At 47.4% G+C, this 24,406-nt stretch overlaps 1 protein-coding gene across 3 annotated transcripts in view; it reads left to right on the top strand.

Moving 5' to 3' along the window:
• The window catches only part of WSCD1 (WSC domain containing 1), a 55,121-nt gene extending 32,546 nt beyond the window's left edge, over nt 1–22,575 (top strand). For 2 of the 3 annotated variants that reach the window (XM_017538868.2, XM_017538866.2), the window contains exons 6-9: nt 6,797–6,956; nt 8,275–8,439; nt 16,028–16,228; nt 18,396–22,575. In XM_017538868.2, the coding sequence (XP_017394357.1) occupies nt 6,797–6,956; nt 8,275–8,439; nt 16,028–16,228; nt 18,396–18,748 (879 nt within the window). In that variant the 3' untranslated portion in view covers nt 18,749–22,575. The remainder of the gene's footprint in view (nt 1–6,796; nt 6,957–8,274; nt 8,440–16,027; nt 16,229–18,395) is intronic. The other variant, XM_037742132.1, reaches the window with a different exon arrangement.
• The last annotated feature ends 1,831 nt before the right edge of the window (nt 22,576–24,406 follow it).

The raw sequence follows: 24,406 nt of genomic DNA, 5'->3' as shown, positions 1-24,406 counted from the left end.
CTGGTGGGTTAAGTAGGTCTGCTCTCTGGGGTTCAAGTCTTCAAAGAGCCATCTGCCCCTGGAGACATCCCATAGGGTCCCCTAGAGCAGCAAACAATCATGCCTCACCTGTTCTCATGCACAGAGTGGGTACTGCAGCCTCTGTTGAGAGCATGTGCTACAGCACACGGAGGAGACTAGTGAGTCCACTCTTTACATGGAGAAAAGTATATGCTGTGGGGGTGATGGGAAGCCCCTGCCTCTGCCCCCACACATTTGCCTACCCTGCACTCAGCCCATCCATGTTTACTGAGTATCTATTCTCTGAAAGGCAGTTCAAGAGTATTTCAATCCCCAGATCCCCCATATGGATGGAGGAACCAAGACTCAATTTAGCCAAATTTCACCTCACACGTGTAGACTCCAGAGCCTGTGTTAGTCCATTTGCATTGCTGTAAAGGGTTACCCAAGGCTGAGTAATTTATAAAGAAAAAAGGTTTATTTGTCTCATGGTTCTGCAAGTTGTATAAGTATGGCACCAGCATCTGCTTCCAGTGAGGCCTCAGGAAGCTTCCAGTCATGGTAGAAGGTGAAGGGGGAGCCAGCATATCGTATGGTGAGAGACAGAGCTAGAGGTGGGGAGGAGGTACCAGGCTCTCATAACCAACCAGCTCTCCATGAACTAAGAACAAGAACTCCCACATTCATTACGAAGGGAATGGTGCTAAGCCATTCATAAGGCATTCATCCCTATGACCTAACCCCTCCCGTTAGGCCCCACCTCCAACATTGGGGGTAACATTTCAATATGAGATTTGGAGGGGACAAACATCCAAACTACATGAGAGCCGCTAGTTATTAAACTGCCCCTTTTATGGATGATAAAGCCAATGCTCAGAGATGCCCAGTTGTTCACCGTGAACAGCTCCACAAATGCTGTTCAAAGCTCTCAGTTCCTGATGACAAGCTTTGGGTTGTTTCCACTCCCAGCATCTGCCTCTCCAAATCACAAGTCCCCATTCTCAGTTACAGCATCACTGAGGCTAATTCATAAAGAAAAGAGGTTTATTTGGCTCATGGTTCTGCAAGTTTTCCATCACCTGGCATATGCCTGAGAAGTTTTCAGGCAACCTGGCACATGCCTGAAAGCAAAAGTCTGCCCCATTTGTCCCTAATCCCTGAAGCCACCTCTGTGGGCATCTTCTTTCCTTTTATAAAAGGAAAGAGGTGGAGGAGGTGGGGCCTGGTGGAGGTGGGGCCTGGTGGGAGGGGTTAGATCATAGGGAAGGATGCCTTATGAATGGCTTATTAGTTATGAATGAGGGAGTTCTTGCTCTTAGTTCATGGAGAGCTGGTTATTTATAAGAGCCTGGCACCTGCCCCCCATCTCTTGCTCTGTCTCCTACCATGCAAGAGACTTTTCTATTATAAAGGAAAAGTTTTCAGTCAACCTGGCATATGCCTGAAAGCAAAAGCCTGCCCCCTTTGTACCCAGTCCCTGAAGTCACCTTTGTGGGCATCTTCTTTCCTTTTTGTACCTTGAATATCCAGATCTGTCTCTGGAGTGAAAGGAACTGCTCTGGAAGCAAGAGACCGGCAGAGCTAACCTCCCCACTGGTTTACAGATTTCACTGGAAATCCGGTGCGTTCATGTGTTTGCCTCCTGGGAGCTGAGCTATGTTGATGTGACAGGGCCCTGCACTCAGAGTCCAGAAGGCTGGCTCCTTTTCCCACTCACCTGGCAGGCTGGACATCTTGGGCTGTTCACAGCCTACCTCTGAGCCTCAGTTTCCCCTTCTGTGACCTCTGCAATCTCTGTCATTCTGTGTAATCCTGGAGATCCTGAGAAAAGTGTTCAAGGGGGAATGAAGATGGAAGAGATGATGGTGAGAGGGGCCGGTTTGTTAGAGGGTCTTACTTGGGGCCTTGGGCCTTACCTGGAGGAATGTTTACACCTTGACCCAGCGGCCACAGACCAAACCTCCACATGTGGATCCCCGCCAGCCCCAGAGCCCTGCCCTTACTGAGTCATGACCCAGCTCTAGGCTAAATGCCCACCCATACCTCAGCCCAGCCCAGCACCAGCCCTGGGTACAGACCAGACCAGGCTCAGGCTGTACATGCAGGATCAGGATGAGGATGTGTATCCTTTCTGCCCTCAGACGCAGGCTGAGCCAGCTCTTTCTTTAGCCCCTCACCTATCTGATTGAAGCACTCCCAAATCTATCTTCTCACTTTCTTTTTCTGCCTTGTATTCTTGGATCCGTTTTTCCTCTTCTTTCTCTCACTGAAGCGCCCCCCCCACCTCTCTCTCTCTCTCTCTCTCTCTCTCTCTCTCTCTCTCTCATTGAAGCATAGGATAGGGTGGGGGGGGGCAGGGAAGTTGGCAGAGAGGTAAGATTCATCAATATTTAATTTTTATGGAAATCACGCCCTGGGAATCCCCAAGGGGCTGAAAATTGTTCTGTGTTTTCAGAATTCAGTGATGTTGCTGAAGCGGTGATGTTGTAAATAAAACCACATTACTGTCTGCAGCTCTCCCGTCGCTCTGCAAACACCCAGAAACTTGACAGTTTAATCCACTCAAGGAATCAAAAATGTTCGGGTCACTGCTGGGGGCAGCCCATTCTCCAGCCCTGGGATATAAGATTGTGAGGCATCAACATCATCCATGCTGTTACTGCTGGGGAGGGAGACAGAGCCAGCATGCCTTGAGTAGATTTACCATGCTGGTGATTTTTTTCCCTCTGAACAGGAATCCCAGGAAAGCAGAGCCCCCCTGCTCCCCAGACATTCTGATGTGGGAAGGATTTGCTCAGAGATAGTGGGATTTCTTTTCCCTCATGCCCGTGGTGCAGACAACCCAATGATATCCAGCAGAAAAATCAGACCCAAGTTAGTTTCCAGCAGCTTGTGGTGCAGTTGGGATTTGGAAAGGACATTTATTTGTTCATTCATTCATTCATTCATTCACTCATTCATTCATTCATTCATCAAACATTTATTGAGTATCTGCCCTATGCAAGGCACTTTTCTACATTCTGAGAAAACAACAAAGCACACAAAAAGCATGACAACCCTGCTTATGCTCTTGTGGACAGAGACACAACAAACCAGGTAAATAAGTAAAGTGTACAGTATGCTGTATGGTGATCTATGCCATGGAGAATAATGAAGTAGGAATCATAGGTGTTTGCCCATGTGAAATGCAAACATTCATGGACTAACAGGCTTGCACAAGAATGTTCAGAGAAGCATTATTCACAATAGCTACAAACTGGGGACAGCCCAGACGTCCATCCACAAGTGTGTTGGATGAATCAACACACCAGGCATCCATGGGCAAAATATTACACAGCAATGAAAAAGAGCGATCCACAGACACAGATAACAACATGGGTGGATTTGACAAACATTTTTCTGAATGATAGAAGCCAGGCACACAAAAATATGTGCTGGGTGATTCTAGTATAGATAAAACTAATCTGTGATGATAGAAATCTGAAAAGTGTTTGCTTTGGGGAGGGAAGGATGACTGGGAATGTGGAGAGGGGCCTTGGGTTTCATGGGTGTGCTGCACGTCTTGACTGAATGGTACACCTGAGATCAGAGCATGTCATCAGATAGGTTATTACACACAACTGGAAAGCATGGTAAGGGAATAATAGGATGTGTTGGTGATGGTGGGAGGAACTTGCAACTTGAAAAGGGGGTGGCCAGGGAAGGCCCCACAGAGAAGGCAACTTGAAGAAAGTGAAGGAGAGAGCTGTAAGGGTATCTAGGGGGAGGGCATTCACAGCAGCAAGAACAGCAAATGCAAAGGTACTAAGGTGGGATCATGAGTGGAGTAGTCAGGGAACAGCAAGGAAGCCACTGCATTCACCAGCTTGGCTACCATGACAGAGTAACCACAGACTGGGCAGTGTAAACAACAGACGTTTATTTCTCAGTCTGGAAGCTGAAAGTCTGAGATCAAGGCCTCAACTGGGTTTGTTTCTTCCAAGGCCTCTCCCCTTGGCGTGCAGACGGCAGCCTTCTTACTGTGACCTTGCGTGGTTGTCCCTTGGTCTGCGTGTTGGCTGTGTCTTAACCTCATCTTCTTGTAAGGACTCTTGCCCTGTTGGATTAGGGCCTGCTCTGATGGCCTCACTTCAACTTAATTATCTCTGTAATCCCAGCACTTTGGGAGGCTGAGGCGGATGAATCACCTGAGGTCAGGAGTTCGAGACCAGTTTGGCCAACATGGTGAAACCCTGTCTCTACTGAAAATACAAAAATTAGCCAGGCGTGGTGGTTTGTGCCTGTGGTTCCAGCTACTTGGGAGGCTAAGGCAGGAGAATTGCTTGAGCTAGGGAGGCAGAGGTTGCTGTGAGACCAGATCGTGCCACTGGACTCCAGCCTGGGAGACAGGTTAAGACTCTGTCTCAAAAAGAAAAGAAAAAAAAATACCCTACATCCAAATAAGGTCACATTCTAAGGCCCTGGGGTTAGGACTTCAGCATATGCATTTGGGGGACACAGTTCAGCCCATAGCAGCCAGCATGGACAGAGATACCTGAGTCATAGATTGCCATGTGCTGCGGACACCCAGGCTGCTTGTTTTTGCTGCTCCCTGTGATGAAGGTGTTGGTGTGGGATGAGGCTGGATGAGGGTTTTGTGATAGACAATGGATAAAGCTGTAGAGGCCAGAGGTGGCAGTTCTTAAAGTGGCTCTTCACGAATTCACATCACTGGGGAAACTTGCCTCTGGAAAAGCCAGCTGTGCTGTGATTGAGGGTCAGGTCCCAGCTCTCGCTTTCCATGGAAGAGTGGTGTAGGGGCCCGTGAGGATGGGTCTAGTTGGAGATAACAGTGAGGCTGGATGGCCTGTCATGCACTCACACACAGTATAGTGGCCTCCTCGGCTTAAAGAAGGATGAGGTGAGTAGGGAGAGGCTTTCCTGGGGGCTGCTTGGCACCTAGGAGAGTATGCGATCTGTGCTTCCTGACAGTCAGTCTGGGGCAACATCCAGCAGCATTTCCCCTGACTCCCTCCAAAGACACCCAACCTCCCGCCAATGCCCTGCGCGCTGTGTCATCTTCGCTTGCATGGGACACAGTCTGTTGTCTTTTATGAGTGCCCAAATCCTCAGCTTTACCTAGCCACGCTCAAAAAATGCTATTGATTTTCTTTTCCTTATTTATTTACAAGATTTTTTGCTGTGGGCAAAAAATAAAAAGGTTTGTGCAGCGTTTCCCCTAGCAGTGAGAAGTTTTCTCTGCCCTCTGCCTCCCTCCCTGGCACACACATTCACAGATTACTCTCACATTTCTCTTCACTCCTAAAGTCCTAGCATCTCCCGACTGTAGGATGCAGAGAGAGAAGAGATTAAAAGGGTTAGTGGGGCCGGGCGCGGTGGCTCACTCCTGTAATCACAGCACTCTGGGAGGCTGAGATGGGTGGATCATGAGATCAGGAGATCAAGACCAGCCTGGCTAACATGGTAAAACGCCATCTCGACTAAAAATACAAAAAACCAAGTGTGGTGGCATGTGCCTGTAGTCCCAGCTACTCAGGAGGCTGAGGCAGGAGAATCGCTTGAACCTGGGAGGCAGAGGTTGCAGTGAGCTGAGATTGTGCCACTGCACTCCAAACAGGGTAACAGAATGAGACTCTGTCTCAAAAAAAAAAATCGTGGGGGAGCTAGTGCCTGAGGCAGAGTGAGGACTCAGAAAATATATGTGGGAGAGGTGGGTGGGTGCATTTTTGAGAAGCCACAGCTGATGCCTAAAGGGTTAAGGAGGTCAAGAATGATCTCTTCCTCTGTGGAGATATTGTATGCCAGGCCCAGTAATAGGGCTCTTTGGACCCGTCTGATTTAGCCCTCACCATAAACATACAAGGTGGATTGTATTACTTTTTTTCAGTGATGAAATTCAAAAAAGGTAGGTACCTTGCTCAAGGGTACCTAGCAAGTAAGCTAGAATTCACTCTCAGGTCTTCAGGATGCCAGCTACCAGCTGTCTCCAATGCATGGTGCAGCCTCCCCACAGGAGAACAAGGACCCAGTCTCTTAAGAGACTACTGGAAGCTGAGTTGACCCACAGAGTGAGACTCCTCCTCTCTCCTACCTCTGGCAGGGCCCCCACCTCCATTTTCAAGAGGCCCCCTTGGGCTGAGGATCTTGGGAGGGAACAAAGTCCGCTCTTCTCCACCCCTTCCGTCTTTGGGAAGATGACTGTATGGGACTCTCTCCACCCTGCAGTGGGACATCTGGCATGCGAGTTGGTTTTGGTCTCTTTCCAGGGAGGTGGCTGGCCGAGGAGGGCCAGAGGGAATTCCAGTCGTCTCTCATGGGAATTCTGTTCATTAGTGGTGTGACATGTGGAGCCCCAGGGCTGCCCTGTGGCCGCTGATCTGTCTCGCTCTGTCCCATGCAGACCTCCATTCGTGTGGATGCCGCTGCCCAGAGTGCCTTTCCTATCCCTGGCACTCATGAAAATTGCCTTGGAATTTCAAAAGCATGGTTCTAGCCTCTGCCCCCTGCTTTCTGCCCGTCACTCACACCTCAGTCATATTGCTGCTCATACTGTTGGCCTGTCAAGTGACCACAAGTAGGGCTGTGCTTACAAGAACAAGGGTGATTTGAGCTACTTGAAGCTCATGTCTTGTTGAGCTTTGTCGCAACAAAGCATAGTGGTGGAAGGATGGTGGTCATCCCTGTGGGTTCTATGCAGCTGACAGCACATCATTCATGTGCATCCCATTCCTGAGGTCTGGGAAGCAAGACCCCCAAATTTACTCAATGTACTTCTCTTCTTATCTTTCCCTGGCAGGAGTTCCCCTTGGCCATTATCAGGGGCTTGGAATGCTACTGTGCTTACCCTACCCCCCAGTTCAACCTGCATGATGCCATGGACAGCTCACTGTGTGGCCGGGACCCTGAGGCACAGAGGCTGGCAGAATACTGTGAGGTCTACCAGACACCTGTGCAAGGTGAGTTCCGCATCCCCGACTGGTGGTGGCATTTGGTCTGGGAGTTGGGGAGAGCTTCCAGGGTTTGGAGATGCCAGTCATAGTGAAGCATGCAGTCATGAGGTATGGAAGGTGTCTGTGTAAAGGTCTTGGCATCTTGGTGGGTGGTATAATGTGGAGGGTCAGCCTTCCACCCTCAACAGAGGCTGAATCCTGTACTCACTTTAAAAAACACTGGACCGGCCAGGCGCCGTGACTCACACCTGTAATCCCAACACTTTGGGAGGCTGCGGCAGGTGGATCACGAGGTCAGGAGATCGGGACCATACTGGCTAACGTGGTGAAACCCCATCTCTACTAAAAACACACACACAAAAAAAAAATTAGTCAGGCATAGTGGTGGGCACCTGTAGTCCCAGCTACTCGGGAAGCTGTGACAGGAGAATTGCTTGAACCCAGGAGGCAGGGGTTGCAGTGAGCCGAGATCGCACCACTACACTCCAGCCTGGCCAGCAGAGCGAGACTCCATATCAAACGAACAAGCAAACAAACAAAACATTGGACCCTTTATCTAAGTCTCTCTGGGGATGACAGTGGTAAGAAGATGAGCAGAGAGAGGCAGATCTCAGACAGATAGCAACAGAAAGGTGGTAGGATTGGGAGGCATGGGAAGAATAGGATCCCCGGAGCTGCAGGGGCCACCAGTGCCTCCAGGACCTGGGAATCCTCCTTGGTGTGAGCATCAGGTCTGCCCATGTTGACTTTAGGAACTGATGAAGGGAAGAGCAGGTGAAGAGGGATCCTACCACTTTTATCAAGTGCCTACTGTGACCCAGCACAGCCCTGGAGGTTTTGGGGCTTCCCCCTGGTGATTTCATGTGCTCCTTATAGCAGCCCTGGGGATGAGGCACAAAGAATTACTTGCCTGTCATTAGTCTGGCTCTGGTTTATTGTTGGCAGTACCTGGGTGTGTTACTTTACTCAGCCTAGCCTCAATCCCCACCCACTTCCCCTGGTAGAATCTGGAATTATCTGTGCTGTGTCAGGAGCAAGAGTTTGGCCATGGAGACAGAATTAGAGTTGAGGGTCCATAAGGTATCTGATTCCCATCCCACTCCTGCACTGCTGTCTTGGAGGCCTCATCACAGGGCTTTCTCTGACTAGCCACAGACCTGTGCAGCTAAGGTAGAGTTGAAAGATCTCTTCCATGCTTTGGGCCTTGGTTTTACCATCTGTTAAATGGGAGTCTTGGATCATCAGTCCCTCTAAGGGAGTTTAATGGTGAACTGGTGAGTCATAATGGTAATGAGTAACCCCGTGATGACTTTTGGACTTTCAGACACTCGGTGTACAGACAGGAGGTTCCTGCCTAACAAATCCAAAGTGTTTGTGGCTTTGTCAAGCTTCCCAGGAGCTGGGAACACATGGGCACGACACCTTATTGAGCACGCCACTGGCTTCTATACTGGGAGCTACTACTTTGATGGAATCCTCTACAACAAAGGTAAGTCAGAGCTACAGGGGAGGATGGAAGGCAGCTCCCAGTGGCCAAACTGTCGCCTTGCCAGCCAAGCTTCTCAGAGCACTAGAGCCATGCATCTCAAACTTGAATGTACATAAGAATCAACTGTAGGTGGAGCCACTGTGTGTCACACTCACCCTTCAGGGACTGAAGACCAGCCTGCCTGGTGGTCCCCATCCACAGCAAAGTTACACCATTGTATCCACAAATACCTACAATCTAGGCCACTGAGGCACTTACAGACATCACTGATATTGATTACAGCCAAAGAAATGACGCTGAGACTATACTACTGCTCCCACCCAGAACCAAAACCTACCCAGCCCATACTATAGGATACATCTACTGGAAAAAGTATTTTCTTATGAAAGCTACTCCACAAAATTGGAAGAGGTGACTGTTCTACCAGATGTACAGTTATCAATGCAGGCACACAAACATGAAAGAGCAAGGAAGCATGCCATCTCCAAGAGAACACAATTATTCTCCAGTAACAGACCCCAAAGAAAAGGAAATGTGTGAAATACCTGAAAAGTAATTTAAAATAATGATTTTAAGGAAACTCAGTATGATACAAGAGAATACAAATAGACAATTCAATGAAATTAGGAAAACATTTTATGATCTGAATGAGAAGTTTGATAGAATTAGATATCATAAAAACAACCAAACTAATATGTTAGCTGAATAATTAAAATCGATTTTTAATGAATGAAATTAATGATCTAGTCTATTACCAAAGCTCTCAATTGTGTTTTTAATTTCATACCAAGACCTATGAGATACAGCAAAAGAAGCTCTAAGAGGGGATTTTATAGCAACAAATGCCTATATCAAAATAGCAGAAAGATTTCAAATAAGTAACCTAATGATGTACGTCAAGGAACAAGAAAAGCAAGAACAAGCCAAACCCAAAAGTAGTAGAGGGAAAGACATGATGAAGATCAGAGCAGAAATAAATGATAAAATTCAGAATCCCTTTATGACAAAACAATCAACAAATTAGGTATAGAGGTAATGTCCCTCAACACAATGAAGGCCACATGTGACAAACCCACAGCTAGTATTATACTAAATGAAGAAAGGATTGAAACCCTTCTGTCTAAGAACTGAAGCAAGACAAGGATGCCCACTCTCTCCATGTCTGTTCAACCTAGTAACAGAAGCCCTATTCAGCAATGAGGCAAGAAAAAGAAACAAAGGGCATCCAAATTGGAAAGGAGGAAGTCAACTTGTTTCTGTTTGCAGATCGCATGATCTTACATAATAGAAATGCCTGAAGGTATCACCAAGAAACCCTTAGAACTGATAAATGAATTCAATAAAGTTACAGGATACAAAGTCAACATGCAAAAATTAGTGGCATTTCCATATACCAATACTGAACTACCTGAAAAACCAAGAAAGCAATATCATTTATAATAGCAGTGAAAAAATACCTAGGAATAAATTTAATAAAAGATGAAAGACTTCTGCAAAGAAAACTATAAAACACTTATGAAATTGAAGAGGACACACAAAAAATAGAAAGATACCCCATATTTATGGGAAAATGACCATACTACCAAAAGCAATCTACAGATCCAATACAATCCCCATCAAAATATCAATGACATTCTTAGCAGAACCAGAAAAAAAATTTTCCTAAAATTTATGTGGAGCCACAAAAGACCCTGAATAGCCAAGGCAATTCTGAGCAAAAAGAACAAAGCAGGAGGCATCATACTACTGACTTCAAAATATGTTACAAAGCTTTAGTAACAAAAAGCAGCATGGTACTGCTATAAAAACAGACACATAGACCAATAGAACAAAATGGAAAACCCAGAAATAAATCCATGCATTTACAGCCAAGTCATTTTTGACAAAGATGCCAAGAACATACACTTGGGAAAGGACAAGCTCTTCAATAAATGGTGTTGGGAAGACTGGATAACCATATGCAGAAGATTGAAGCTATATCCCTGTCTCTCTTTTTATACAAAAATCAACTCAAAATAGGGCTGGGCATGATGGCTCACACCTGTTATCCCAGCACTTTGGGAGGCCGAGGCAGGTGGATCATAAGGTCAGAAGTTAGAGACCAGCCTGGCCAACTTGGTGAAACCTCATCTCTACTAAAATACAAAAATTAGCTGGGCATTGTGGAAGGTGCCTGTAATCCCAACTATTCAGAAGGATGAGGCAAGAGAATCAACTGGGAACCAGAGGTTGCAGTGAGCCGAGATTGCACCATTGCACTCCAGCCTGGACAACGTGAGACTCCGTATCAAAACAAAAGTCAACTCAAACTGAAGACTTAAATGTAAGGCCCAAATCTATGAAACTACTAGAAGAGAACAGAAGAAATGTTTCACGACATTGGTCTGGGCAAAGATTTTTTTTTGCTTTTGATATAGGACCTCAAAAGCACGGACCACAAAAGCAAAAATAGATGGGATTATGTCAAACTTCTGCACAACAAAGGAAACAATCAGCAAAGTGAAGAGACAGCCTGCAGAATGGGAGAAAATATTGGCAAACTATTCATCCAACAAGGAAGGGATTTATTTATTTATTTATCTATTTGTTTGTTTATTTATTTAATAATAATTAAATAAATAAACTCCTTCTGTTGCCAGGCTGGAGTGCAGTGGCGCAATCTTGGCTCACTGCAACTTCTGCCTCCTGGGTTCAAGTGATTTTCCTGCCTCAGCCTTCTGAGTAGCTGGGATTACAGGTGCCCGCCACCACACCCAACTAATTTTTTGTATTTTTAGTAGAGACGGTGTTTCACCATGCTGGCCAGGATTGTCTCGATCTCTTGACCTCATGATCCACCTGCCTCAGCTTCCCAAAGTCTTGGGATTACAGGCATGAGCCACCGCCCAGATTAATAACAAGAATTTATAAGGAACTCAACAACAAAAAGCCAAAATAATCTGATTTAAAAATTGACAGGTGATATGAATAGACATTTATCAAAAGAAGACATACAAATGGTCAAGTATATGAAGAAATGCTCAATATCACTAATTATCAGGAAAATGCAAATCAAAACCACAGTGAGATATCATCTCACCCCAGTTAGAATGGCTACTATGAAAAAGACAAAAAATAACAAGTGCTGGCTTGGATGTGAAGAAAACGGAATTCTTTTTTTTTTTTTTTTGAGATGGAGTCACACCCTGTCATTCAGGCTGGAGTGCAGCGGTGGGATCTGGGCTCACTGCAACCTCCACCTCATGGGTTCCAGATATTCTCCTGCCTCAGCCTCCCAAGTAGCTGGGATTACAGGCATGCGCCATCACGCCTGGTTAATTTTTTGTATATTTAGTAGAGACAAGGTTTCACCATGTTGGCCAGGCTGGTCTGGAACTCCTGACCTCGTGATCCACCTGCCTTGGCCTCCTAAAGTGCTGGGATTACAGGCGTGAGCCACTACACCCAGCTGAAAAGGGAACTCTTATACACTGTTGGTGGGAGTGTAAACTAGTACAGCTGTTAGGGAAAACAGTATGGAGGCTCCTCAAAAAAAAAAAAATTACCATAAGATGCAGCAATCCCACTGCTGGGTATATACTCAAGGCAAAAGAAATGAGTATGTTGAAGAGATATCTGTACTCTCATGATTATTGCAGCACCATTCACAATAACCAAGATATGGAATCAACTTTAGTGCCCATCAATAGGTGAATTTTTAAAATGTGTTACATATACACAAGGGCTAGTTAGCCATAAAAAAAGAATTAAATGCTGTAATTCACAGCAACATGATGTGAGCCTAAGGGACATTATGTTAAGTGAAATAAGCCAAGCACGGAAAGATAAATACCACATGTTCTTATTCATATGTCAAAGCTTAAAACATTGGTCTCACAGATGTAGAGAGTAGAATAGTGATCACTAGAGGCTGGGAAAGGTAGGAGGGAGGGCAGGATAGGGAGAGGTTGGTTAATGGAGACAAAATTACAGCTAGATATGAGGAATAAGTTATAGTTTGTTATAGCATTATAGGGTGACTGCAGTTGACAATAATTTATCGTATGTTTTCAAGTACGAGAGGATTTTAAATGTTTCCAGCACAAAGGCATGATAAATGCTTGAGGTGATGGATATTCCAATTACTTTGATTTTATTATTAAACATTGTATACATGCATTGAAATATCACATTGGACCCATAAAGAAGATGTACATTCATCATGTCAGTTTAAAATAATAGTAAAAATATTTATTTTTATCTTATTTTACTTTAAGTTCTGGTATACAGTGTGCTGAATGTGCAGGTTTGTTACATAGGTATGCATGTGCCATGGTGGTTTGCTGCACCTATCAACCCATCACCTAGGTTTTAAGTCCTACATACATAAGGTGTTCATCCTAATGCTCTCCCTCTCCTTGCCCCTCACCTCCCAACAGTCCCTGGTGTGTTATGTTCCCCTCACTGTGTCCGTGTGTTCTCATTGTTCAACTCCCGCTTATGAGTGAGAACATGTGGTGTTTGGTTTTCTGTTCCTGGGTTAGTTTGCTGAGAATGATGGCTTCCAGCTTCATCCATGTCCCTGCAAAGGACATGAACTCATTCTTTTCTAATAAACATATTTTTAAGCAAAAAAAGAGAATCACCTGGAGGTCTTTTTAAAACTTGGGTTCCTGGCCCACACCCCTGACAGTCTGATTTAGGTGGTCTGAGGTGGGGCCTGGGAATTTTCATTTCTAACAAGCTCCCACATGATCCTGATGAAAACAGCCCTAAGGACCCCACTTAGAGTGGAATTTCATGAGATCGTGACTATTCTGGTTTCAAAGGGAAAGACTAGTAGCTTGAATTTTTTCTCTATAAACATTTCTTGAAGTTTCCTTAATTTTTAGAACCCTCAATAATTAGGGGTGAAACTGATTTAATCTGCTCATTCCTTTCTTGAGGCAAGAAATAGTTCATCAAAATATAATAAAAAATATCCAAAAATTTTTTAAGAGTTTTGATTTATAATCTTTCCCTTGTAGAAATAAGGGAAATTAAGTTAAATGGCTGAAGTCTGTGTTTTAAGAATGAAAAACCTCAGACAAGTCCAGCGGCATCAAATTTGGCAAAATGTATTTCTCTGTTGTCAAGCGTTGCAACATTTTCTCTGGATTTCTTTTTCTTTCTTTCTTTCTTTCTTTCTGTTTTTTTTTTTTTTTTTTTTAAAGATAGAGTCTCACTCTGTCACCCAGGCTGGAGTGCAGTGGCATGATCTCGGCTCACTGCAACCACCACCTCTTGGGTTCAAGTGATTCTCCTGCCTCAGCCTCCCCAGTAGCTGCGATTACAGGCACTCACCACCACACCCAGCTAATTTTTGTATTTTAGTAGAGGTGGGATTTCACCATGTTGGCCAGGCTGGTCTTGAACTCCTGACCTCAAGTGATCCACCCATCTCACACTCCCAGAGTGCTGGGATTACAGGTATGAGCTACTGTGCCGGGCCCATTTTCTCTGGATTTCTTGACCAGAGTTTGCTTTAGGAAAGTTGATAGTGTCAGTAACATCCTCGAGAAACAGAAACTTATTGAGCTTGGCATTGGGTTCTGGAATCACTCATAACAATCTTGGTCTGGGAAAAACTTAAGGTTGTCCATGTAACCCAGCCTCATCCTCCCTGGGAGCTTTGAGCGTTATGGGCATCTTCAGGTGAGGGAGGAAGTGGCCACATGAGCACATGGCCCTGTCTACTCTGGCTTAGTCCCCTGGGAATCGCCCACTGAGCCCAGGCTGCAGTTACCCACCTTGTTCATCTCCAAGGCTCTTACCTTATTCAAGCAGCTGGTTGTTTTGGTCTACATATGGTTAAGTAGCCCAATGACTGGAATTGCCAACTATACAGGTCGAGTTGACACTGCCTCAGAAATGCTTTAGAGATACCTCACGCACATCTTTGAGCCTTACAGGACCATTGGATATAGCCAGTGGCCCCAGGGCACTGACAGAGTGATCTCTCTCTCTCTCTCTCTCACACACACACACACACACACACACATTCACAAGGTATCTCCAATGCCCAACCACCAAGTCTATTGTGGTAGGTCAAATGTGGTCCGAGCTGCAAGGCAGAATAGCTGATGTTGGAAGAGGCCAAGGCAGTATGGGAGGCACGCTCAGTCTCCGTGTTGTTAAAGACTAGATCTCAAGTTTATTCATTCCAGTTTGACTCTTCCTTTCATAGCATTTTCCAGCTGTTTGATAGAATGAATCAAAGCGAGGCCTTTTGGTGTTTGGCTCATGGCAGAGATGAGTTTGAAGCTTGTTGAGTTTCAATGGATAAACCAGGACATCCAGATTCAAAAGAGACTTGCATTTTCCAAGCATCAAAGAATCCCTCAGTGCTAACTGCAGACACAAATACTTTCCAGCCATTCCTGCAGAGGGGCTGGTGGGGGGACTCACTTTGTTTCCAAGAGCCCAAGGTAAGCACAGGAGCACTTATGGAATATGCCTCAGAGCTAGGTACATGGGCTATGTTGGGTGTGGTCAGGAGACTAGGTTCAGCAGACCTCTTCCCAGGAAGCCTTCTAGGACATCTCATTATTTGGAACCCCTGCTGTTTGTTTCCATAAGCCTCTATACCCTGTACTTAGGCTGTTTCCTCTACTAGAACATAAGCTTAAAGACAAGGTCTGAGTCGGAACCTTTTGTCCCCAACATAAAGTCTAACACAGTGAGCACACAGTAACCTTCAATGATAAATGTGTGACTCTGGATGGATGTGCAGAGTCTGGCCTTCTCAGCCAGTAGTCATTCAGGTTCTGAGTGACCAGTACCAAAGCAAGGGACCAAGGAAAGAGAGGGCCCCAGATAGGCTCATCAATGGGAACAAGTCTCCATTCATAGACACTGGGCCCTGGGTCCTCAGGGCCAGGCTCAAACTCTGCAGTTGAGGCCTTGACCAGACCTGCTCTGGGGCAAGGCTGGGCCCTGTTGTAAGACCATGGCGTCAGGTCAGAAGGTGGATCTACACCTGCTCACAGCCAATGCACCTGAAAGTCAGGATCCTGCCCCTACTGTGGGGAGGTAGAAGGAAGCTGGGGGCCTCACAGGGACACACAAAGGCATGTGGAGAAAGCCCTGGTGCTGTTTCTGTGGCGCTGTGTGATCTTGGGCAAGTCCCGCACTCACTCTGTGCCTCAGTCTCTTCCTTCAGCTATGTTTGCAGCTGTGGTTAAATCAAAGGGTTTTTGTGATGCTTGTGTAAAATTATCTCTATGAAAATGCCCAAAACATATGCATGCATATGCAATGGCAGGTCCTCTGCCTCCTGACTCCTGGGGGTCTTCAGGGGATGCCTCATCTCATTTCTCTTGCAGATGCCATCTTTCCCCACTGTTAGACGGCTGTTAGACAACTCCTGGAGTCCCTTTCCCTTGGACAGGGTCACTCCTGTGGAAGCCGTTCCTGTCGCCATCCATAGGTCCTCTCAGTGCCCTCTGCTGTGCCTTCCATGGGGCCCCTCTGATGCCCCTGATGCCAGCTTTCCCCCAACCTGTCTGCCGCTGTGGTAGGGGGCCCCATGGACACCATCCTCCACAGACCCTCTCATTTTTCCCTGCAGGGTTCAAGGGGGAAAAGGATCACTGGCGGAGCCGACGCACCATCTGTGTCAAAACCCACGAGAGTGGCCGGAGGGAGATTGAGATGTTTGATTCAGCCATCCTGCTGATCCGGAACCCATACCGGTCCCTTGTGGCTGAATTCAACAGGAAATGTGCCGGACACCTGGGGTATGCTGCTGACCGCAACTGGAAGAGCAAAGGTAATCAGGGACCTTGCAGTGGGGGTTGGGGGCTTGTCAGTACAGGCAGGATGCCCATAGGGATGCAGGATCAGTAGACACAGGTAGGCACTCAAACCCCATCCTGCTATGGACTTACTATTGCTGTGCCTGGGCTTGAGCCTACCTCCTCTCCTTGCCCTCCATGCCTGCTGAGGTCCACATGTTGATATATTTTACTTAGATACTAGCTTGATTCCCAAGAATCTTCTCTGTCTCCATGAGTGTGTAGTAGGGAAATACACACCCCTTTCCATCTCTGCTTCTGCCCAGGAGCTCATGCAGGGCTGGGACAAGAGCATATGGACCTGCTTTGCACACTCCTCTGTGTTCAGTACCAGGTTCCTCCTTTATAAAATGAGACCTGTGCCTCATGAGGAGCTCATGCAGGGCTGGGAGAAGAGCACATGGGCTGCACATGTGCCTGCTTTGCACCCTCCTCTGTCTTCGGCACCAGATTCCTCCTTTATAGAATGAGACTTGAGACATGCACCTCATGGGGCATCCAGGGAGCAGTGAGATGATGTGCCTGCCCTGTCTCTGCTCAGACCTCAGCAGGTTAATTCCCTCCTAAGCTGCCTCTCACTGACTCTTCAGTGTCTGATGGGGGAATCACATCAGCCCTACTTTCCAGATGAGCCCAGAGAACATGGTTGGGGTCTTGGCCTTGATGGTGGGCAGCAGAGCTGGAACTCACACTCAGTATTTTAGTCAGCTGGGGCTGCAATAACAAAATACCACAAAACTGGGGGTTGGGGCAAGGGAGTGGTACCAAAGCCACAGACATTTATTTCTCATGGCTTAGAGGCTGGGAAGTCCAAGATGAAAGTGCTGGCTAATTCCATTCCTGGGAAGGGACTGTTTCCAGGCTTGGAGACAGCTGCCTTCTCACTCTGTCCTCACGTGTCCCCAAAAGCTATCTGGTGTCTCTTCTGATAAAGGCGCTAATTCCACCACAAGGGCTTCACCCTCATGACAGCATCTGACTCTCATTACCTCCCAAAGGCCCTATCTCTAATAGCATCATATGGTGGGTCAGGACTCTCTGTGAATTTGAGGGGCATACAAGCATCTGGGTTCCAACGTCGGGAGTGTCTGATTCTGGGTCACATTGGCCTGTTCCCCACTGCAGCATTATTCATGGAGTCGATCCTCTGATCCACACTTGCTGAAGTTCTACTGGGTGTCAGGCATGGGGGGATGTACCAGGAGCCCAGGCTAATGGGGTCATGGTCTCTGCCCTTGACTCATGGACAGCTGAGTGTTTGGGTGGTGATGAATAGAGTCTGAGTGGTAAATGATGTGAAATGAAGTCAGAAACAAAGCAGTGTCCAGGCAGAGTCGGGTGAGAGAAGTCACGTGGGGCCCACGGCCAGGCAGGCTTGTGCTCCTGCTGCTTGTTACTGGATCAGCCAGTGGGTGGCCTGTAGTCTTCCCCTTCCCCCATCATCCTCTACCTGGACAGCCCCCCACAGTCAGGCAGGCTGATCTCTGATGCCTCCTCTGCCTCCTATGAGCCGTATAACTCTGGGAAAGATACTTGCCTTGTGTTCTGAGCCTCAGTTTTCTCATCATAATAAAACAAGGATAGGCCCTGTGAAGATTAGAGAAAGCAAATGCTTCACACGGCATTTGAGGTGTGTTAATAGCCCATTTATGGAAACTTTATTGGGATGACTTCTGATGTTTGTACCCTGCACCCCCCTCCAAATAAATTAATTTCTTAATTTTCTGGGAAAGAAAGCATATAAAGTAGATTATCTGCAAAAGTCCGAGGCCAACCCCGTCTGTGGTTTCACCGTATGTCCTACTGCCCAGCAGTTTCACAGGTTCAAACTGGCAACCAAACCACAGTACACATATGCACCCATCAGGCACCACATTGACTTAGCTTTACAGGAGGACCTGGGATGGCAAGTGGAGCCTGCACAGCATCTTCATCTCACCAGGACGCCCAGAGCTGCCACCACCCACCACACATACTGCTCGGCCACCAAAGGGTCCTCCTCCATGGGGAATGCCAGGTTGACCCCCTAGGCAGTGGGCAGTGGAAAACCCTGCCCACTTCCCCCTCCTGAGCAGCCCCTCGGGACCAGCAGCCCTGGCAGGGCCAGCCCCTGACTCTGCATCTCCTCTGTCCTCACCCTAGAGTGGCCGGAGTTTGTCAACAGCTACGCCTCATGGTGGTCCTCACATGTCCTAGACTGGCTCAAGTACGGGAAGCGGCTGCTGGTGGTGCACTACGAGGAGCTGCGGCGCAGCCTGGTGCCCACGCTGCGGGAGATGGTGGCCTTCCTCAATGTGTCTGTGAGCGAGGAGCGGCTGCTCTGCGTGGAGAACAACAAGGAGGGCAGCTTCCGGCGGCGCGGCCGGCACTCCCACGACCCTGAGCCCTTCACTCCGGAGATGAAGGATTTGATCAACGGCTACATCCGGACGGTGGACCAGGCCCTGCGTGACCACAACTGGACTGGGCTCCCCAGGGAGTATGTGCCCAGATGATAGGCCCAGCCCACGTCGCTGCCCCTGCTGAGTGATGCAATCTCACCATGGGGCTGCGCAGCCCACACCGATGCCCCAGCCCGTGGCCTTGCCGGGACGAACGGTTGGTGGGGGACCCACCCTGGTGCTGCCTCCTGCACAAGGAGACCTGGACACAACAGACACACATCACAAGGCGAACACAAATGGACACACACCCCTGGCCACACACCCACTCCTCCTCAGACACACTCAAACACCACTCCATGCTCACAGCCCCATCTTGACGTAGCAAAGCCACGCACGTGGGGTGTACCAGGCACTCCCAGATGCAAACTCAGCCATGCACAGACACCACGCACAGGTGCCAGGCTGTGTGCTCCTGGAGCCTGGCTGGTTGTCTCTCTCTCACATAGTTACACGTGCACTCCCTGGGATCTAAGAGGGCCTGGGTTTCCTGTGTCTAGCCTTGGAATAGACTTGCTCGTCAGGGTGTTTGATTCCAGGATGCTGGGCCGGGTGGGCATTTATGCTCTGAGCAGCGAGGACCGTTGGAATGGAGGTGGGCACAAAGACTGCTGCTGCTGGGCTGTGCGGCCCTGGCCTTGTGTCTGACATCCCATAAATGTGTGTGTGGTGTGACCAGGCATCACAAACTCTGCAGCCTTGCCTCTCTTTTCTCTGTGGCTGGGCTGGCAGCACCATGGGCAGAGTTGAGAACTGCCCCCACCCCTCCCAAGCCAATACAGACACTGACCTCAGGACCAGCCACATTAAGTCTGTGCACTGCCCACTACCCCCTTCAACCCACCCTACATCAATACTCCGGGGCATGGGTCTCCTGTCCCTGGCTTCTTCCTCCAGCTATGCCCAGGGAAGCTGGAGATTCAAGTCATGCCCCAGAAGCAAGGTGTAAGAGTGAGGACATGAGGAAGAGGGCAGGAGCTGAAGTTCCTGGGGAACCCCGGACCTCTGGGGACCTGTACACCAGCAGGATGGGTCTTGGGGGTTGGCATGGGGAGATTGTAAGGGCTATGTCCTGGGGATCACTGGGACTGGTACCCCACCCATAGGTGGGGCCCTGCTGTCTCTGGGGTCCCACACGGCGTCATGAGAGCTAGTTAGTACTCAGCCTGACCTCTAGGTCAGGCCCTGCCAGCCTGGGATGGGGGTCAATGTATGCTAAGCATCCTAGGCTGTAGAGGCCAGGAGGTTCAAGAATGGAGGGTAAGGGTGCAACCCGGGAGCAGTGCTCAAGGTGGCTAAGATGCAGGGAGGATTGTGGAGATCTGGTTGCACGTTAGCCCCCGCGAAGGTGGGGAAGGTGGGTGGGCCTGGACTCAGGCAACCTCTCAGTGGCTTCTCCAGGCCTAGGGTAACCCTGGCCAGGCCCCATGGTCCTGCCCTGGGCCAGCTGTCAGGAAGACTGCCCCGTTAGCCTGAGCTGAGCTGCATTGGGAGGATAAGGCAGGATGAGGGATTTGGGAGAGCTGGACATTGAGATGTCCTGACCCTCTGCTCCCTAGCCAGATGTTGGGGAACCCAGAGCCCCCTTGTGAGCACAGGTAAGGGGCGGAGGGCCCAGTAGAGCTGCCCTTTCTCAGATAGAAGCTTCCTCCACGTCAGTCTGGCCAGGGGGTAGGTTTAGGCATCTGTGCCCCTGGTGGCCTCCAAGTCCTTCCTGGGATTCCCCCAAACCCACACCAATGTGAAGACCCTCCCACAGCATCAACTCAGTTCGGCTCAAAACTGGAAACACCAAGGTCTTTGATCATGTGCATTGCTCAAGATAGCTTCAGCATCCAATCTGTGAAGGCCCCTAATGGGGCTATTTCTCCCTAGTATTAGGGGACTTGAGACCCCTTCGAAGTTTCCACACTGCCTTGGAAGGGGAAGTCAGGGCAGGCCTGCATCCCAGAGCAAACCTAGATCCTCAAAAGAGATGGGAGGTGTGGAGCGGGCCAGTGGAGAATGGAGAAGCTGGCCTACTCCCGCTCTGGCCCTCACTCTCCCAGGCCATTTAGATGATCCTTAGGGGAGAACACTCAGAAGCCATGGAGGCTGGGAAGGGCAAAGTGTGAGAGAGGACTGACCGGGACTGGAGCTGGGGTCTGGCCAGAGCAACAGCAGCAGGCTTTTCCTGGTCGTTGGGTTGGTACATTCACTGCTGCCAGGTGCCCAGAGATGTCATCTCCCTCCAGGTAGAGTGTCACCTGCTCCTGTGGCCTTGTAGATGATTCTGCACCTTAGTGAAGAGTGCAGGCAAGTAGAATGATGGGGTCAGGGTCCATCCAGTTTATGTTGAGTAACTCCATATGGCAAGGCACCTGGTGCTTGGTGGGTGATCTCGGATGTAGGATGAGCAAGGAAGAGCAAAGGCCGTGTCAGCTGCTGGTGGTCCTCACAGCCTTCATCCCAAGTCTGCCTATGTAGGAGATCTCAACAGAAACAGGAACAGGGATTTGTCTGTGCTTGCAGGAAAGTCCATTTGTTTTTGTCCAAGTTAGGTCTAATCTACAGCTCTTAGCTTCTCAGTAGAGGACATTCTCCCAACCAGCCAAGGAATAAAAACTCAACTCTAGGTAGGGCAGAAGTGTGGCAAATGCATCAGGAACCAGTTAAAACAAAACAGTGAAACCCTGACTGTCTACAGATTCCAACTTTAATGGCAAGGCTGCAGAGTTACACAAACCTGTGTTAAAACATGTAATTTTAATGGATTTCATCTCCCGTTGTGGATCAATTTGGAAAAACCAAAATATGTAATTTTAAAAAACTAAAACACATTCTGATAACCCAAGTGATGTGTAAATGAGGGAGAAGAATAGACAGGCTTCCAAACCCTAGGAAGGAAGCTGCTTAATTATGTGAACATCTTATGATGAAGTCTCTTGCAGCTAAAATTAGATTTTGAGTGCATGAATATGTGATAATGTTTGCATATCAGAATGCATTTTTTCCCCTTAAAAATAGCAATAGCCACTTGGTTCTTAGGGGGCCCCAAGAGAAGAGGAGAAGTGCTGAGGTTGATCTTGTGGCTGCAATAATTCTTGGGACACAGGTTTGTTTTCTGCTGACTTGTTTAGAAACTCATTGGAGGTATCTGAAATGTGATGACTCCAAAGGGGTTCATCTCACTTTAGGGCGAAATTGATTGGTCTGACATCCTATTTATCACCACTCAATACTGGGTGAGTTGGTCTGAACAAGGTGAGGGTAAAGTGGAGTGGAAATAATGTAGAGTCATCAGACTGAAGGGCCGGGTTGTGGTCCCAGCTCTAATCTGCCATCTTGGACAAGGCTTTTCCCATCTCCAATCTCAGTTTCCGATCCATAAAATGGGGGAAGTGGTAGGTCCTACTGGTTGCATCCACATTCATTCCCCCATTTCCATTCTCAGCAGCCCCCTATTTCTTTTTGGGGAATCACATGACCTGCTAGAGCCTCTCCAGGTGTAGAATACATGTCCTGGTCTAGCCAATGACACCTTCCATCTTTCCAGCTATGGTGACTGGGTTAGGTATGATGATCTTGTGAGTTAAGGCAATGCAGCCAGAGGGAATTTCAAAACTTTTGGGAATGCTGGGTAGAGGCTCTTTTAATTCCCTTGTTGAATGTGAAAAAGGTAGTAGTATTCCTGGGTCTTGATGGTGACCACCTTGGGCCTTGGGGTCATGACCAAGAATCACCCAGCAGGAAGCTGACACCACTGAAGGGAGAGTCAAGAGGCAGGAAGAAATCAAGTCCTTGGTGAAATTGTTAAGCAGGGGATCAAGCCTTGCTTGAGATTGGCCTTACCACTGGACTTTTTTTGTTACATGAGCTAATAAATTCTGTTTATTGTTTAAGTTGGGTCGAGTTTAATTTCTGTTACTTGTAACTCAGAACATGGTGCAAATGGGTTGGATTGAAAAGCCCCGGGTCTCTGACATTCTCTGTCTCTGTGGCTGATGTAGATAAAGCCTGAAACTCAGCCCAGCCTGAGCTTGTGGGATTGGGAGGTAACTTTTCACAGGAATGGAGCTGAGTGCAAAATGCTCAGTAAAAACCTGTGCTTAGTCAGCCAAGACAAGTCGCATTTTTAAGTTGGTACATCGTGAGGTTACCCATATAGCCATAGAAAATAAATCCTAAGGTGCCCAGCCCAGACCATGAGTTGTCTCATTTAATGCTTAATCCTTTGGTGTGGTTATTATTTATTATCTCCGCTTGAAAAATGAAAGGACTGGAATTCCAATTTGTAAAGATTGTAAAAGTATGGCCCTTTTGTAGTTACTGTAATTTCTTTCATGGAGTATATGATGTGGTACTGGAAGGAATTGTTTGATAAATTACTTGGATTGAGGATGAGACTTTAGCCCCTTCAAGGGACATGCTTGAATAACAGCTTATAGACAGTAAACTCTCTTCTAGGGAGAGTAGGTGTGGTTAACCATATAGCTTTGATTTTGCAAAGTGGGAAATCCAAGCTTGGGGCAGAGCTGAATTGCTGCTGTTGGAGGAGAGGTAAATAATGCCATTGTGAGTTCTCCCCTCTGTCTTTCCCTCTTCAGCCCTACTGTGCCAGAAATTGGAGGAACAGAGGGAGTTATATGTGGCTTCCCATCTTCAAACTCTCCTTGGAATGTCTATTATACAGCATTCCAGGATGAAAATCTATACAATATGTAGAAAAACGCCAGGATCCCAGGAAATTTATGTGAGTATATTTGTCCACAGTGCTCCATTTTGTGACTGAAGATAGATTTTGGCCCCTCCTGAGAACTTGACCCAAATGTGCAGACACATTGCAGACATCCAGGTCCCTGCCATGGGAAGTATGAGCAGATCCAGCTTTAATGATAGGCAATATAAAATGAGGAATCTTGATGTCAAAAATGAAAATAATCCTAGTTGATGTTATAAGCATAACCATGGGCTGAATGTATAAACTTTCCAAGGTGTCTTTAGCACGTAAGACATTTTGTTTCAGGTTCAGACATCAGCTGTGACAGATCCATGGCTTGAAGGTGTGGATAACGATGATCAATAACAGTGAACGAAATTCTTATGGGTCACAAAGTTCCACAAACATAATCTCATATGTGGCTCAGTGAGGTGAACATTATTATTTTCATGTGGAGGGAAGAGAAAATGTGGTTTCTGAGACTGAGTTAGCCAAAATTTAACTGCTCTGTTTTATAGAAGCATAAAATGAGATTTGGAATGGGGAAGGGTCTCATACGAGGTCATGCTGTGGGAATGAGTGGTGGAGCTGGGACTGGAAGGTGGATTCTTTCCACTAAACCACCTGATTGGCCCCACACTACATATCTATAATTCTTCAAGAAGTTGCTGGAAATGAGACAAGTGTGCACAGAGAGCTCATTTGGAAGCAAGTCCATTAATTTCACTGCTCATTCTTTGCCAGAATACATTTTGGTGGGCAACTGAGTTCACTTTTAAGAGCCATTTATCAAGCATCCCCACTACTTGACAACCTGCTCAGAAGAAAAAAATCCCTTTCCAAAGAAGGGAAGTCAGTGAGATGGACCATTATACCATAAGATGGGAGCTCAGAGTTTTCCTCCCAAGTCACCAAACCCAGACAAAGAAAGATCCTGTTATTCCAAGACATTAATTAATAGGCAAGAATCTTTGGTGAATCTGAGCCCAGAAGTATGTATGTATTTGTAAGAG

The sequence above is a fragment of the Cebus imitator genome, unplaced genomic scaffold (assembly GCF_001604975.1).
Source record: "Cebus imitator isolate Cc_AM_T3 unplaced genomic scaffold, Cebus_imitator-1.0 Scaffold115, whole genome shotgun sequence".
In the NCBI taxonomy this organism is placed as follows: domain Eukaryota; kingdom Metazoa; phylum Chordata; class Mammalia; order Primates; family Cebidae; genus Cebus; species Cebus imitator.
The sequence above is the reverse complement of the archived record's forward strand: the minus strand, read 5'-3'. Positions and strand labels throughout refer to the sequence as shown.